This window comes from Dermacentor variabilis, chromosome 11 (assembly GCF_050947875.1).
Source record: "Dermacentor variabilis isolate Ectoservices chromosome 11, ASM5094787v1, whole genome shotgun sequence".
In the NCBI taxonomy this organism is placed as follows: Eukaryota; Metazoa; Arthropoda; class Arachnida; order Ixodida; family Ixodidae; genus Dermacentor; species Dermacentor variabilis.
In genome coordinates this window covers 9,922,936-9,940,544 of record NC_134578.1, presented here as the reverse complement: position 1 = coordinate 9,940,544, position 17,609 = coordinate 9,922,936, and the positions used below count along the sequence as shown (strand labels likewise).

The 17,609-nt window shown below is 44.3% G+C and overlaps 1 protein-coding gene across 3 annotated transcripts in view; it reads right to left on the bottom strand.

Moving 5' to 3' along the window:
* Nucleotides 1-4,900: 4,900 nt before the first annotated feature.
* Nucleotides 4,901-17,609, bottom strand: part of LOC142564282 (venom metalloproteinase antarease TserMP_A-like) — a 43,900-nt gene continuing 31,191 nt past the window's right edge. Inside the window, exons 6-13 of one of the 3 annotated variants that reach the window (XM_075675223.1) lie at nucleotides 17,043-17,114; nucleotides 16,835-16,965; nucleotides 16,694-16,743; nucleotides 15,924-16,032; nucleotides 13,435-13,602; nucleotides 7,971-8,112; nucleotides 7,702-7,845; nucleotides 4,901-5,160 (exon numbers count right to left, since the gene is read on the bottom strand). In XM_075675223.1, coding sequence (XP_075531338.1) covers nucleotides 4,999-5,160; nucleotides 7,702-7,845; nucleotides 7,971-8,112; nucleotides 13,435-13,602; nucleotides 15,924-16,032; nucleotides 16,694-16,743; nucleotides 16,835-16,965; nucleotides 17,043-17,114 — 978 coding nt within the window. In that variant the 3' untranslated portion in view covers nucleotides 4,901-4,998. Of the gene's footprint in view, nucleotides 5,161-7,701; nucleotides 7,846-7,970; nucleotides 8,113-9,782; nucleotides 9,849-13,434; nucleotides 13,603-15,923; nucleotides 16,033-16,693; nucleotides 16,744-16,834; nucleotides 16,966-17,042; nucleotides 17,115-17,609 lie in introns of all 3 variants that reach the window. The other 2 variants (XM_075675224.1, XM_075675225.1) reach the window with 2 other exon arrangements.

Below are 17,609 nucleotides of genomic sequence, written 5' to 3'. Positions count from 1 at the left end.
ACGAAGGGCAAAATCATAGTATGAGTATCTCCACAAACAGCAACGGACATCACCATCCGGTTGTTTACATGGGGAGATGACTGTACTGCAGTACGTTCCAGTTATTTTTAGGTTAGAAATACATCTTTTAAAAGGAAGCAATGTTACATGCATTGAAGCACAAAACTAAGTGGAACTCCTATGCATTTCGTCGGGCACTTTGAAAATTACCTCGAACTGAAGCGGTTGAGAGAATTCGTTCCATGTAGATACGCCATACCAACAAACTAGCTACAATTTGTAGGGTAAAATATGTGCCGTAAACTAATTCAAAAAGTTATTTAGCGTAATTATGTTAATTATTCGATTGAGCATTTTCATTTCTCGTACTAGTAATCGCCGCCTCGTCGAGTAATTTGTTAATACAATGAAAGGTTAGAACTGTGTTATCTGCCACACGCCTTAAAAATGTCCTGTTAGTAACAGCGCAACATGTAGACAAGAGACGAGACAAGAAGACACCACAAGCGCTGACTTTCAACAACGTTTATTCCGAAAGAAACACGGCTTCTTATAACCATTGCCCACACGCGTCGCAGTCACTTGATCGCACATCATGTGAAACATGCACTTTTTCATTTTTGCACTCAAGATAGTGGTTGCACGTGCAAAAGCTCAAGTTCTTTTTTTGTCAGTAACAAGGACGGCGTGCTAACGCATTGGTCACGAAGTCTGGTAATCCCGGCTGCCTCAATTATCTCCCGGACCAGCTGGTGGTTGTGTTTCTTCAGCACTTTACAGCGTCTGAATTCTGATGTGCGATCACGTGACTGCGACACGTGTGGGCAATGGTTATAAGAAGCCGTGTTTCTTTTGGAATAAACGTTGTTGAAAGTCAGCGCTTATGGTGTCTTCTTGTCTCGTCTCTTGTCTACATGTTGCGCTGTTACTAGCAGGATGGAAAACCAACAAGCCCAAGCTGCTATTCTAGCCTTAAAAATTTGGTACAGCTAAAAAACACCCTATATAGCGGAGGCTACTTGTTTGCGTTGCAGCTGTTATCGTAGAGGATTCCTAAACATTCTTGTTACCTCCGGTGAGCTTAGGTGGTGTAATTTGAGTTAATTAGTGCAGGCAGACGAGACCAGAGATACCGGAGTGTACACAGAGGCACACAGACGAGCGCCAGAGGTAGCACCCTGTACCGGCACTGGTCGGCCGCTTTGGCAGAGTGGACATTTCCACTAAGCTTCCGTTGGCGTCATTGCCTGTTGGCTTCGTGCGCCGTACGAACGCACAAGAAAATAAGCTAGTCGTTTGGGCTCTTCTTCTCGCTAGCCCTCAATAATTGCACAACAATAAGTCAACATTATATTGTCAACTTTCTTGTTGAGGGATGCTTCTACAGGAATATCACTAGATAAGTGTCATGTAAATTCACTAAGAGTTGAGTTAGATATCATCGCTCGGGCATGATGTGGCCTGATCGAGGTAGCATCATTCACTGGTTCTGGTCTAGTTCTGGTCACTGGTTCTGGTCTAGGTTAGGAGTAGTGGAGTGAGCGCTTCCATTATGTTTTCTTTACTTTCATTGTCTGTCGATATTTTAGGCTAATAACTAAAGAAAACGCCAGCCCCTTCGTTTGGCTATTTTTCAATCACACACGCACACAGATTATACACCCCGACACCTAAACTACGAACAGGACAAGCGCAAGTTTGAAGAAGCAATCCGAAGCGAAGAACTCGCTCCCCAACTCTGGGCCGTCCAGCAGGTCCACGACGCCGCCAGGAAACTCAACCTCCCGGTTCCGTCGTGGGAGACGCCCACTCCATGAGAGCCCAAAGCTCTCGTGGCCTGCAGGACCTGAATAAAGTTGATTTCCTTCCTTCCTTCCGACACTCAGTGAATTGACATGATGTAGTCAACAACTTTTTGTTGAGAAATAGTGAACATCAGTATTGTTGAACACATCTTGTGCAAGCTAAAGAACTGTTGAGACACCATTTTAAACATGTTCATTCTTCCTTCACTCAACGATATCTCAAAAAAAATTAATAGTCATTTTTGTACGAAGCTGTGCCATAGCAGATGATAGCTCGATGATATATTCGCAGTTCTAGTCACATATGAGGGAGCCAGCCATCCCAGTGAGCTAGGAGTGCGAGCTTCTAAAGACTACCCAGAATTGTAGGCGCATCAGCAGTGTAGTGTCGCAACGGGACAGAGACGATGGTTATCACAACTACAGTGGACGAAGCATGAAGAAACGGTGGTTAGAATTATCTGGTGTCTTGCAAAGAAGCAGCATAATGCCGCGAGCAATTCGACGAAGTTCTTAGTTGCGTCCGTTCTTGATAATAGGATGAACGTAACTTATCCAGTATCATTGGGTACATCGGACCGCTTCATCAGCAAGATGGTTGCCGAGAGAAAGAGGGAGGAAAGAAAGGAAGAAGCCAGTGATGTTTACCAAAAAGCATTCGGTTACCTTGCATCGGAGGAAGCAAAAGGGGAATATAAAGCATACAGAGACGAAAACTATGATTATGTGCACGTGCTCGGACAGCCCCACGCACTCAAAGGCTCTCGCACAAGCCAGGTTTTTTCAAAAGTACTGAAGTGCTTTCGCTGCCTGCTGAGCCGATGTTCGTTGGATCGAAATTGCCACATTGAATCAGACGGCCACTAGAAAACGTGTCCTTTTTCGATTGCGCGATTTTAGATTTCAACTGCTCATAGATCCTAGGCGCAGTGCGCTTTGCAGACTTCGTAGTGCAACTTTCGTATCACAGAACACTATTAAAACCACCCGTCGATTCCTGTTTAACATAATCAACAGCGGCATGATCTAAAGACGGCCACTGCTCATCCAATGGACGTAGTCATGTGTGACCTTGGCAATTTGACTATGACTAGGCGGGCCAGAACGACAAAAGCGGCGTGGAATTCGTACAAGTTACCGAACCTTCTAATATGGGCGCAGTCAGCATCCGTTTTGTCTAAAAACGCCTTAGAACCATCGGTGATGATATCGGGGCCACCTTTGTAATCCTTGGGATTCTCAGGCGTATTAGAGGTGTTTACCTACGCCACGAGGAAGATTCGGATCTAGCACCAAGTGACAATCTCTTTAAAAAAAATCATGTGAACCACCATGGTTGCTTCAGAAGGCAGCCTGAGGTCTCTCCACCCATCGGGAAAACAAACCTTTATGCTTTCCAGAGCATACAACACAAGGCTTTTGACGCACCTGTAGGTCTAATTAAGGGAAAATGAGACGCCCACCCAATCGTAGCAATTACTACAAAGGAAACCAACGCGGGTTCTTCGAAAGAAAAGCCTCGCAGTTGAAGAAAGATTCGACCTGGTCCGGGACTCAAACCCGGGACCACCGCCTTTCCGGGGCAGCCGCTCTGCATCTACCTTTACCTCGGTCTACGTCGGTGTGCCTTGGCTGTCGCAGTAATTTCCAAAGCCAGAGCACACCAAATCTAGACTTCCATGTGTACTGACCCGCTTGGAGCGCATATGCTACCTTTTTTTCCAGATTCCTGACCATGTTAACAATACTTCGTTACTCCGGCCTAGAGGTTTAAGTCTCGAAGAATAAATTGTTTCAATATTTCAAGATCGTTGTCTAGGTTCTGGACTAAATGCTTGTTGCACAAAACCAATGGGGTATAAATAATGGAAGTAAAAGAAACCTGCGATCCTCCTCTTCCCCACCCTTTTCACAAGTGAAGCGACGCTCCCTGCTATATATCCGTCGAAAGCACGCTAAGATGTTGTGTCGCATACCATGAAAGGTCTATATTGCCAAGGGCACTCGTTGCAGGCTTCCGAGTTGTAGGATGAAGTCCATGTTGTTTTGTGATGATTTCGTGTTAAGGTTTTTTTCCTGTCAATAAATTCTAGCTTTCTTTGGATAGGTTGGCAGATCCACCGGCGTCATTCCATTCACTGTTTCTTTCACTGCCCGCTGTATATTCAGTGGCAACGAAAAGCTGTCTTTGTATAGTACACGGAGATGGTTCTCAGAAAAACTAGGTCAGGAGTATGCGATTGCATACCTGGATTGCGGTGATTTGACCTTCCGACACTGCGGGCGCATGTACACTGGGTGACCTTGCACACTGTTATTTATCCAAAATGACGTTTCTATACTTCGTACCTATTACGAACATTGCAATGTAGTGTGACGGGCTCGCGTACGCTCAGCCAACTACGAGTTTTCTGTTGGCTACCTCCAAAACGGCTGAAGTATGACTATATTGCTATAAAAATGTGCGTGACCAATCGAGGGATCAAACTTGTCTTCCCGTACAGCAGCCCAACCATCTGACCACTAGGCCATTATTTTTTTTCACGCGTTATTTAGGTAGGATACTGACCGTGAACCATCAAGCCGTGACTGCACACATGTTCCTCTCATGGTAAGATTACTTTTGAAACATCTGGCGCGTACGTCAGGTGCCGAACGTACTATTGCAAACAGCGCTAGCACAGGACAAAGATTAAAGGAACGCTAACAACTTCCGCAAAAGAATATAGGGCTTCCTTAATTAAGTCCTGCAGTTTTACATGACAGAGCCACCATATGAATATGAAGCATGCCGTAGCAGAAGACTGCGGATCAATTTTGACCTCCTGGGGTTTGTTAACATGCACCAAACGCATGCTACACGGGCGTTTTAGCATTTCGCCTCATCGAGATCTGACCACCGTGGCCGGAATTTGATTCCTAACTTTCTGGCTTAGTAGCGCTATGTCACAGCCAATACTCTATCATGGCGGGCCACCACAGTGCCTTATAAGGCGCCATATAGAGGAGTTGTAAAGGTGACATCATAATGTTCTCACCTAGATTAAAGGTATGGGCTTTTATCGCCTGCGACGCCTGCGACGTTTATCGCCTGCGACGTTGTTGTATTACTATATTTATTTGTTACAGACTGTGCACGATCCACATTAGAAGTCCGCACACTGATTCCACATTTGCGTTACCATCGCGTCGGTCAGGGCCTATTTGCCTTGAGCCACCGCCGGTACCTCCGTCTTGTCGTCGGTGTTAGGGTTGTTTGTGCATAAGAAGTCTCAACGACAGCAGTTGGTATCTGTGCATCTTTATGTCCGTCAACGTCAGAAGGCTTTTCCATGCACACACCTTGTATGCAAACCTGCAGAGAAGATGAATAACCGCTTTAGTGTCCTCTTCGTCATAAAATAGGGGACAAACTCGCTAAAACTCTTGTTTGTAAGATGTGCTTTCTGTTTACCTCTTGCAGTGGCCTATACTAGTCTCCTTATAATATGTAGTGACTTGCTCGTACCCTTTATTATGAAAGGTTCTAGCGTAATTAATTTGATTCAGTGTGCATGCTTGTACGGTGACCTGTGTCTTACGGGTAAGTGTGACAATAAAGTATAACATCTATTACCAATATGACCGAAGAAAAATCTATACTTCAGTACTGTCTGGCGTATCACACCTGCGCAACTGTTGTTTACTGCGGTCAGGCAGTAACGCTTACGCAAGTCTAAACACATTGCTTGCGCATCAGGCTAGACAAGCGTGAGTGATGAACATCGAGTATTACGATAGTGATGACGCTAGTCAAACATATAGACGTGCTCTGTATTCCTGACCTAATGGCGCTTTAAAACTGGCTCTTTGGGGCAGTAGAGCACACATGAACCTAGATATTAGTTGAATGAATAAATAAAGTTTAACCCGCTGATTAGAGTGCAGCAGCATCTAAAGAAAAGGCTAAACACACCTTCATGGTTTCCCGTGCCCGTCGAGCATAGTTGTAGCTACGCTGCAAGTAATAAACATTTACGCTCGCGAAAGTACCACGTATTCCGAGTAAAAGGCGTGTTTGATAGTCATAACTTAATGGCACGCAAGCTCTCTGAAGCCAGTACAGCTCAGACAAATAAAATGACATTAACCACGCTAGGAAAATAAATGAGCGTGATGCATACCCACTCAGCAGGAATACACCGCAAGTTGATGCTGGGAAATACTGACTGTGCTAAGTGTGCATCGTTAGAACGTTTTTTTTTTTAATCGCTTCGGTTGTCACGCGGAATAACGTCAGAATGGAATTAAATATAAGCCTGTAGTTCCGTTTCATGCAGATACTGCAAAAGCGACTCATAACCTCTATTAGGCTGATATAATACTTATGTGCCGCATTAGACTACTTTGTTTATACACTCCTCTACAGCATGTTTTTCTGATGAGGTTGTATAAGGATCACTAGGAGACTCAAGAAATGTTGACAGCTCACAAGATCTTAGTTATCAGATTATTGTGCCATTCAACAGAATTGGAACGTTGAAAAGCGAGGGTCGGAGAGTATGTAATAAAAATGGGGAACAGTATGTAATCTAATTGTTGAAGTAGTGAAGCTGTCTGACATAAAATTTGTATGTGATATTTGCGTCGTTACATGTTCGGACTCCCCACCTTACAGTGTTTGTCGACATCTTTAGCTGATGTTTTGTTTTGCTGCACGTTCCCAAAAAGTGCAATTCGTCGCATGATAAGTTGATATGTAATTTCGTGTTTTCATTACTTGAGATGTTTTCTAAAAAAGGTTCATGTTACTATTCTTCGAAAACTAAACATGTGTTTACTGCCCTTTTTCAAAAGGAAGCGCTGATCCGAAGGGTGATTTCTCTTCGTTTTCTTTCTTTACTTCTAAATATATCATTGATCGCGAGTACCTGCACGTTCGCTGTTGCTACATGATTAAATTACTTTAGTTGTTCACGTGAACGCCTAACCCCTCCGAATGAAGTTTCGAGGCAAGCACGAAATACAATTAAACTGCAGAGTACACTAAAAGTACTTATTTTGTTTTTTGTGATCAAAGGCACGCCTAATCATACAAAAGCCCCCGCCGCACACATTACAACGACAGTAAAATGAAAGCATTACATCATTTCCGGAGTATCACTAAGCTACAAAAACTAATTTTTTTCCCTGAGAAGCCTGTACGGGTTTCGTTTGTAGTTTCGTGCTAAACGCTTATGTGCGTGACACCATTTTCCTTATATGAAATTTTCTCCACTTGCAGGCATCCTCAGAAAATATTTGCCATATTCTATGTCTTGCGCTTCAGCCTAGCTCTGCGATCTGCTAGCCTTTTGATCACCTCATGCAGATTGTAGAACGGGCGCACCATAAATGCGTTGGTTCCAGGTTCCGCCTTCGCACAAGAGCTTATTTTTCTTCAACTACTGTTTAATTTCTGAGAAATTTGTATTGTTTTCTTTCCTGCTTTGGCAATACTCCTTAGGGATGACAATATTATGCTTCCTTGAAACTTCCTCCACAGGGAAGGTCTTTGCTGAACTGATTGGCCAGACTACAAATGCGACGGCCAGGATTGGATCACCAGATTTACTTCTATTATTACGAGTCAAGTGTTTGTGAACCTGCCTGTCTTTCAATTATCCTTTTCTCACACTTTCTAGTGACCTTAGTATAAAGCTGTCTTCTGCCTCGGCTCCTTTTCTTTACAACGCTCCTGCAGTCTAACTACACAATTTTCTGCGCTATGCACAACGCCTCTCCTACCTGCAGTTCCTCTCTAAATAATGCCACCACGTTTTGATGTTTGTCACCTGAGAGCTTCTTCATGTCCAAGTACTTGACGCTGACGTGTACTAAGCATGCATAAGTTTTAAGTCTGCCGGCCGGTGCTTACATGTTGGGGGCCACATTGCATGTAGTCCAACGCGTCTTGTTTTATGGCGAAGGAAATCTTGTAATGCTCCGGTACTCCATTATACCATACATACGTGTACATTTTGGAAAAATGACACGACACGACACAGGAGCTTTGATTGACCTGCATGAGAAGCATAAAGATCAATAATTTCATAATATATTCGTTTAAAATGGTATTGTACGAGAGGCCGTTTATGCTCCCGCTAGAAGTACGAAATGTTGATACGGAAAACGTTTTATTCTTACGGTGACGTATTCATACGTGGAGTTTTCCTTGTCGGTTGGCAAGGCGCTGCAAAATTTTTTAAAGGTCACCGCCATTCCTGGGAACACACGCTTCACAGTGCTCCCCGCTGATGACACTTTCCAGCACGTTGGTCCTGCACGGCTGAAATTCAGAAATGGCAAAGCAGTTGCACCAACCGAAGCGGTTGAGATTTTTTTTTTTGAGGGAGTACTTTTCTTACTTGTAACAGTGCAGTCATGTCAGAACAACAGCACACGAAAAACGCATGGTGTATTCGGACATGTACAGTACACTATAGTAAAAAAATTTACGTCCCTGAATGTAACATTAGAGGTGTGCAAAAAGCAATTTTTGAGAACAGATCAAATGCAAATCGAAAACTGCCAGAAGCAAATGGAATCGACTCAAACTGCGAATACATTTATAATAAATTTCCAGCAATTAAAATACGTTTTCACTATCGATTATCATATATCAACACATTAAGGACGTTAGGAAATTTCTGCCATTCCATTAGACGTCATAAAGTGTTGTTTCTTAAAACCACGAACGGAACATTAGGAGTAAACCCCCAGTATGTTGGTGGGTGTGAATGATGGCTGTTAGTCCTAAAAAATCTGGCTCCCTGAGCTAAGTGCATCGCATTCCGCTGCGTTATAACTTCTTGTGTTTTATGTCTACTATGTGACCGCCGGGGTCCAATTCATCGCACATTTGCAATTTAAATGATTGCTAGAACTGCTATAAAAATATACGTGGTTACAAACAATGAGCATTCAATTCGAAGACCGAATGGAGTAAGGCAATATTCTGTTCTGTATGCCAAATTTCCGAATGTTCGCCCAGCCTATAACATCACAGCACCGGTCTGCGATACCAGAAAATGAGGAAATTGACAGGCACCCCGGAGTCAACCGTTGCTTGCTCTGGATAAGCCTGCCCCCGCCACTGGTCTATGCGTAGCTTTTAATCTTTTGCACTGCAAATAGGTTCATTCCTTCGCAAACACTTTTTCCCCAAGGAGATTGCTAAAGTGAGGCTTGCAACGCCTGTGACTTACACTGGAGTTAGGAGTTTCTGAACGAGAAATTGTTAAGTAACAAAAAACGTGCTTCTAATTATCTTAAACTCTTGCACAAGTAGTAAAAATTGAACTGATACCAAGCGACTAGTAGAACATTGCAATTATGAGGATACAGGTACTAACAAACTGCTGGAGCAGTCAAGATTGTTCATGTATCAAGGGAACCGCATCAAAACTAAGACCCCGCACTCCAGTGATTGTCTTTCGATATCAATTACTCTGAGTAGTGCTTCTAATACCCCACTTTGCACTTCTGTTCAGTGACTCCACGTGACCTTGAGGAACGCCTGTGACGTCTGTGAGTTACACTGGAGCTAGGAGTTTCTGAAGTAACGCAAACCTTGCTTCCAATTATCTGACACTTTTTTATAACTAATAAAAATTTAAGTAATACCAATCGAGCATCAGAACATTGCAAATCTCAGAATACAGGTTCTAACAGACTGGTGGGGCAGTCATGATCTCTCGTGTATCAAGACCGCCGTATCAAAACTAAGACTCCGTACTCCAGTGATTGTCTTTCGATATCAACTACTGCGAGTAACGGTTCCAAGATCCCACTTCCCACTTATTTTCAGTGACCCCAGGAGAACTTGAAAAACACCCTATGGTATAATACTGGAAAATGTTTAAGCCAACTCTAATGGGGTCGTTTGAGCCTTGGAAAGTAACATTAGCACGCTTCCCCGCTATCTGAACAACTCCCGGAAAGTGAATAAATACTAACAGCCATCGGCTCAAGAGACTGCTCCGAATAGGCCGGCATTCACGAGTACGGTGACTCAAGCCCACTCTGCAGAAGTGGGGTAAGTTCGTTAGTAAATCACAAGGGGTTTGAGCGGAAGGGAATGGTGATTAACATGAGCAAGAGTGAAATACGGTGACGGTGGGATTTAATTAGGCGTGAGGATCAACGCGAGTTTCGGTGGACGTGAGCATGTGTTCGAGTGAGCACCTTCGTGTGGGCGCGGCAGCCCGGAAGTGTGAATTGAAGTGACTCTGAACGTAAGCGCCGACGAGTATGAGCGCAAATGAATGCGATCGAGTACATAGCCTGGAAAAATATTGCAGATTAAATATCCGCTTGCTATGCTGACCTATGCTCCTCGGGCACTTTTAAAAACCATTTGAAATTTTCTCTCGCTACTCGAATGGAAACACGCTTAATCGTGACTTTACTCCGGCTGTTTGGTTCCCCGCTGAAATTGATATGTCAATTGCGGAAAGAATTACGAGTACACATGTAAATACGCATATCCAAATGCACACAAAGGCACGAACCTGTTTATATGTTTCTGCAACACAGTAATTATACGTCCTGCAGTCGCTGCAAATATCCTAGTGTGAGCTTAAGTGATCGTCGTATTTTTTTTCCATAGGAGTGCGACTTTACCGTAGCTCCGTAGCTGGCTGCTACGTTTGAAAAATAACGAAACACAAAAGGGGCACGAACAAAGCAATATAAACATTTGCCAAAGAATGGGTTGCACAGCTTTTTAACGATCGATATGTTCGGCCGATTCAGCTCAGAAGCAAAACTAAAATCAAATAACAGAAACTGAACTGGGACGCAGCATATAGAGTCAAATTTACAACACTGGGATACACATACAACACTTTGAACAGGGCAGTAGTCATTGAAGAAAGAACATGTACATAAACAAAAAATGTGCAATGCCCTGAATCTTGAGCAAAGTTTTTAGAAACGTAAACCAGCCAGTTCAACTAAAAATTAAGGTTCTAACTTCAGTAGTCCACTAAATAAAGGTTAAAGACAACAAGCTTAAGCAGTCATGTGTGAAATCCCCAGAATTCAATACTATGTGTTTCAGGGCACCCTTTCAAAAATTGCTAAAGCTTGCCTTTGGCAGATAGCAGTAGTCTATGAGTTGGTCTACTCGAAGAGGCGGACATCACTTGCAATAAAAGTGAAACCCGCAGTAGACCAATTAACTAAAATGCCCTAATTAGGTTTCTAAGTAATTACTATGGGGCACATTTTTTTTACAAATTCTAGCTGGTGGACTGCAAGGCACATCCACTTGAGAATAATTGTGTGGACGACACTATTTACGAGATATGCGGTGTCAAACTTGGAGTGAAAATTCACTGTCGTTCTAATTTCTTTCTTAACAAGACGTCGTCTTACGCATTAAAGCACAAAAGTAACAGGAACACCACTGCATTTTTCCGCAGAGTTCTGGAATAAATATCTCGAAACTCGTGTCACCTGGAGAATTCGTTCCAAGTGGATCTGCTTCGCGAACTCCCCGGCTATAATTTGTAAATTGCAATGTATGCCGTGAGGTAATTAGTTATAATCTTAATTTGTTTACTTATGTTAATTAGTCACTTATTCATTTTATTTATTTGTGCAAGTAATGTCCCTCTCTTCGAGTAGACAAGCTCATGGAGTACGATTGTGCTATTCGCCACAGGCATTTCTTTTTTGAAAATGTTTACTGAAACACCCGGAATCTTGATTGAGTCAAAATTCTTGATTGATAAGATTGTCAGATTTGTGGTAGCTCTTTTCATTGCAGAGTAAAGTTTACGAGCTTAATGGTTTCTTCTTTAATTTACGATTTATTCATATTTGGTAAACAAAATTGAAGGCGTAAATAAATAAACTACCTCTAGCATTCGGCAAAAGTTCTCATCTAAATGCAAAAAACCTTATAAAATCCGTTGTGTGGATGGCCAGGAGGAGGGAGGAATAAACTTTTATTGTAGAACCAGCACTTTATGATGGCCGGGCCTAAGCCTCCCACGAAGGGACGTCGAGGGCTTGCCTCGCCGCCGCCTCGCGGGCGTGCTGGGTCGCCCAGGTTTGGTCGTCGAGGGCGGAGCTCCGCAGAGCCTCATGCAACCTCGACGAGAGAGTCGTGGTGTTAGTCTGGGTGTACTGTGCTGGGCACTCCCATAGCATATGCGGAAGCGTAGCCTGGTGAATTCCACAGCACCGGCAGTTGGGGGTAGTGTAGACGCCCGGAAATATAAGGTGGAGGCGGGCGGGTGAAGGGTACGTGTTTGTTTGTAGTAGACGCAGGGTGGTAGCCTGCGCCCGGCTGAACTTTGGGTGAGGCGGGGGGAAGATTCGGCGACTGAGGTGAAATGCCTTAACGAGATCGTTATAAGTGGTCAGACTGTCCCTGGTGTCCAACTCATCTCCAGTGACTCCGACGCGGTTTACTAGACCTCGCGCAATGGAGTGGGTGACCTCGTTGAGATTGGGGAGGTGTGGGTGGACAGGGCCCGCATGGGCCGGGATCCATGTTAGGGAGATTATGCTGTCTTTAGAGTGTGGTGCCTGGCAGAGGATGCGAAGAGCTTGGGGAGAAATACGGCCTTTGCTGAAGTTAGTAACGGCTGAGCGAGAGTCACACACTATGGTGTGACAGGTGGGATCCAAAGTGGCCAGGGCAATGGCCACTTCTTCAGCCGTCTCGGAAGTGGGGGTAGTGACGCTGCAGGCGTGGTGTAGGGCTCCATCGCGTGTGGCGACGGCCACAAATCGTGTGCCATGGGAGTATTGGGCTGCATCAACAAATGTGACGCCAGGTACGTGGGCAAGGGCTTTTATGATAGCTCCGGCCCGAGCTTGGCGCCGGGCCCTGTTATATTCAGGGTGCATATTTCTAGGGATAGGGTCTATGTAGATCCAGCTACGGATGTCGGTCGGGATCGGTTGTTTGGGGCCCTGTTGCTGATGGTAGGTAAAGCCAAGCGTGGACAGAATAAAGCGCCCCGTTTCGGTAAGGGTGAGCCGTTCAAGCTGAGAGCGTTGTTGGGCTTCAATGAGTTCGGAAAGGTTGTTGTGAACTCCCAGTTGGTTGAAGAGTTCAGTGCTGGTGCAATGCGGGAGCCCAAGTGCTTGCTTGTAGACCCCTCGTATGAGGGTGTCGAGCTTGTTTTGCTCAGCCCGGTACCAGTTGAGGTACGCAGCAACGTACGTAATGTGGCATATGACAAAGGATTGGACGAGTCGGAGAAGGCTTTCTTCTTTGAGTCCTCCTCGTCGGTTAGATATACGTTTAAGAAGTCGTAGGGTGTTTTGCGATTGGGCACAGATCTTGTTGAGAGCCAAGGCGTTGGAGCCGTTGGTAGAGATGGTGAGACCGAGAACCCGGATATTAGGGACGTGTGGGATAGGACTGCCATCTTGAAGGCGTAGGGTGATGGCGTCACAGGGTCGGTGATCAGATTGGTGTTTGGGAGGGCGACCCCGCTGAATGGGCTTGTATAACAGAAGCTCCGACTTAGCCGGCGAACAGCGCAGTCCGGTCCCTTGGAGATAGGCTTCAACCGTGTCAATCTAGATAAAAGATTCCGAGGGGAGAACTTAAAGGCTGGGCTTCCGCAACTGTTTTCGGTCTTACCGGATAACATGCCGGATTTGTTTCAAGCTGCACAGCGAAAAACGTTGGAATTCAGGCCCTTTGTTGACGTAGCTCATCATGTTTCCGTCACTCCAAGGACAATCTTTTGCACCAGGGTGTCCTGGGATGTCCGTGTCTGGGCCGTCTCCGTCATGTTTTGCTCCCAGCCTTTGCAAAGTGCATAAGGATGGCAGGCGTGAGATTTGGCTCTATGTTTTTACAAAATCTTTAAGGCCGCTCGTAGCTCTCGAAATATACAGAAGGAGTTTCTTTAATGCATACTAAGCAAGACATGATCACACGAAGACGAGAACGAAGTTACGAACAGTAGAGAGAAAGCGAGGAAGAGGAAAGACAGAGAAGGCAAGCAGACGATTGTCCGGTTTACTTCCTACAGTGGAGGTAAGGAGAAAGGTAAATAGAATGAGGAAGAGAGTGAGCAGTGAGTGCATGTGGAAGGATGTACTGGAGCACTATAAGCGGTCTTTCAAGCTTGCGAAAAATAACTCATGCACTAGGGCAATACTCGCTTTTTGTGCCAGTGATTGATGTGGCCATGGTCCCAGTACTTTTTACTCAAAAAACGGCCTCGAATCCACTAGGTTTGATGTTGCCCGCAAAGAGATGCGTTGGACTTCATAAAGAGGACAAATACAGTAGTCGAACAATGTCACATGGAGGAGCACTTAACTGCGAAACAAGGTTTTCACCAGTCAGAACTTAGAAGGAACTACCATCGTTGCCACCTACAGCAATCAAATGCAGCGAAAAATCATAGAATCATTCCAAATTGGATCGCGATCAAAAGGCCCGTGTTTTAGGGCACCGCCAGTAGCAGGAGATGACAAACACAAATCTAATTTGTTAACACACAAATTCGTGCGCATAGGACTTGAAACGCCATGTGATGGCGTGCATCATGCTTACTCTAGATTTATACACGTTTTGCGCCGTTCTCATCAAAGTGTTCATCGCCTGCACTTCATGTGGGTCTAGTGTCCTAGTCCATGGCATCCTGGTCCATAATACTGCTTCGCAGCGCAGTGGTTCACCATGTCACCGAACCAACTAGCTCACTGCAACACATTGAGACATTTCACCTCACTTTGCTTACACCTCCGCTTATTGCCAACGTTCGCCGGGTGTGGAAGACGAAAACTTCATATAAACGCTTTCATGGCAAGCAGCTCTATCACAGGCCAAGGCTTGATACAAGGCCTCCATAATTATTATGCGCACGAACGATGGCAGGAAGGGCATCATTATTAAATCTATATAAACTTTTCTACGCCAAACAGAGGGCAAGTAGTCTTAGAGAGCCCAACGCTTGTAAAACAAAAAATAATTAAATAAAAAACAAAAATAAACTAATTCTTCTTCACTTGGGGAAACCTTGGCTACAGCGACATGTCTTTTTCAATCACAGTTCACTGCTTGCTTTATTGTATAAGCTTAAAGTAATTTAACATTCATCATCCAGTATTTCGGGCTCTCTTGAAGGCTTATGCCCAGCCAAACTTAGTGCTGGCATCCAGTTTTTCTTCCTCAGCCTTTTTTACGGAAGTTCTTGCAGAACATTTATTTTTTGTTTGCTTTACAAGCGTCCGGCTCTCCAAGACTACTCGCCCTGTGTTTGGCGTAGAAAAGTTTACATAGATTTAATAATGATGCCCTTCCAGCCACCGTTCGAGTGCATAATGTTTATGGAGGTGTTTCGTCTCACACCGGTGACAAGTTATCACTCCGTCCAAATTAATTTTCTTGTTCCCTTCATATTTTCAAAATCTCAATTTTAACCACAGTAATTACCCCTATGCATTCCTTGGCTTCATTGCTTGATGGCTTTATATGATTGTGATTAGCAAAAATTGAGCCCCACTATTTCCATTCTTCTCGTTCATTAATAGCGGTGTCTTTAATCTGGAAGCCTTGCTGCCATTACGTTGTGTACGAGGGTTTATCAGCCATGTGCCGGTTGTCCTAAATTCACGTGTTACGTGACACAATCGGGCAAGAAAGGATGTTCCACATCCACCTATCATGGCCCCGAGTGACGCTGGCTAAGAGTCGCAGGGTTGTATCTATTAAACATAAAGCCCCAAGCCAGTGAAAGAATGGATGACCGTTGCCGTAGCACAATTGGTAGTGCAACGCATTGAGAAGTGTGGGTTTTTCTCCCACTCGCGACAAGTTCTCTTTTCGTCCACTTTCATTTTCCTTTTTCTTCGCTATTTTCGGCATTTCAATTGCCACTATTCGCTCCTTGACTTCCTTGCTCGTTCGCTTCATATATTTAATCTGTTGATCAAGACTCCTATATCCAATAATATAGGAGATATGGGGAGACCGGGGGTTTTTTATACAATCCCAATATGCCATAGCTTTTCAATGTTTTCGCAGTATAAGTACAGTTAAAAGGCAGATGACGATGCGTCCTGTGTCAATCCTGCCCTAATTAAAAAAAGGTGCATGCGAAAGGCCTATCTTACAGATGAGCAATTTCGTGTGTGAAAGTGTGCGTTCCACTGTAAAGTCCCGGGCTGTCTTCCCCGAGTGCGACGAAGTGGCTTGTGCAGACACCGGAAACAAAGCCGATTCCTAGAAAGAGCATAATGGTTGTAAATGTGCACGTCACTGAATTTGTTCAACTGATACAATGATTGTTTCTTTAGTGCGTTTCTTAACAAACAACCCCTACAGTTCATTGTAAATCTATCCTATGCTAGCGTCTAAAAATTTATGCCATGTCCTCTGCCTCTCGGCCTTTATTGACATCTTGTACGTCATAACGCTATGGGTCAACGTTCTGTTTTGTTTTCTTAAAGTTTTTTGCAGCGTTCACGCTATAAAATCTGGCACTGCTGATTGAGTTGCATGAGGACGAAGTAGTGAGGTTGACATCGTCGAATGAACAATTCATATTAGTGCATAGCCGGGGGGGGGGGGGGTGCAATAGATTCGACATGTGATTACAGGCATCACTTGGAGAAGAGAATTATTGCCATAGCTCGACAAAATCAAACCGCTTTTCTGTCAACGTAGCTCTTTACCACAATTAGGAAGTCATTCAGAAAGACGACTATAATGTCATTAGTGCAGATCATAAAATCCGAAAAAAATATTTCTGCGTGTAGACGCGTGTGCGTCTCTGCGTGCCCTACTCTTGCCAAAAGATAGCAAAATCCCTGGGATTCACTCAATATAAAAAACGCTTTTTACTAGTGCCTCATGGCGTGATACGCGATAAAATCTTACTTACCTAAACCGGCGTCGGTCAGTTTGCCGTTATAGATGGTAAACACGTTGAGCCTGCATTAAATATATGAGCCATTTTCTTCTTAACTGTCATTAACCCTATGCCATGGGTTTGTCGGACAGAGTGTAGAGAAAAAAAGAGTACCCCGTCATGAGATAGACGCAATCTGGATCGCCGTACTCTTTCTTGTTTCCCATGGCGTGAAATTTGAACTTTGCTATTGTTAGGTCGTCGAACAGGTAACCGACCTCCGGGGAGACAATGTAGTTTTCCGTCTGCTCACACATGAAAAGTTAACACAGGTTTAGCGCAAGTGTTTCTGGGCACGCGGAAACAATCGTAAGTGGCTCACCTGACTTCTTTCAAGGCCTGTAAGTAGGAGCTTCACCATTGGGTTTGACGTGGCTTTATACCTTATGTTTGCCTAAATATGAAGAACGCGCAAAAATAAGTGTGTTACAGCAGAAAATAGAGTTACTTCACCGGGCGCAAGCTTTAATGGCGCTGGCTTGAAGTGTCCCTCTGTCACAAAGCATTGAGCAAGGATAAGTTTTGCAACACGCGTGGCTCAGACAGCCCCGTCAGGATGGGACTTACCGTGGGATTAGAGATCGTCATTAACGTGAAAACTAAGGAAGGGCTCCAAGGGTAATTTTTCCTCTGTCAAAATGTTTGCTTCAGGATGAACGTTTACTTCTTCGTCGATCCTTATTTACCTGGAATCTCAATTTTCATGTGAAGAGGCGGTCTTCTCGGGATTTCGCCCGACAAGAAACATGTATACGTGTACCAATGAGTGAGTTGCCTCCTACTTCTCCCTTCTCATATCTTGCTATTCCTACATTCGCCCAGGCTAGTACGTATTTGAAGTACTCTATCCTTGCAGTATTTCATAGACTTTTGTGAGCATTCTGTGAGC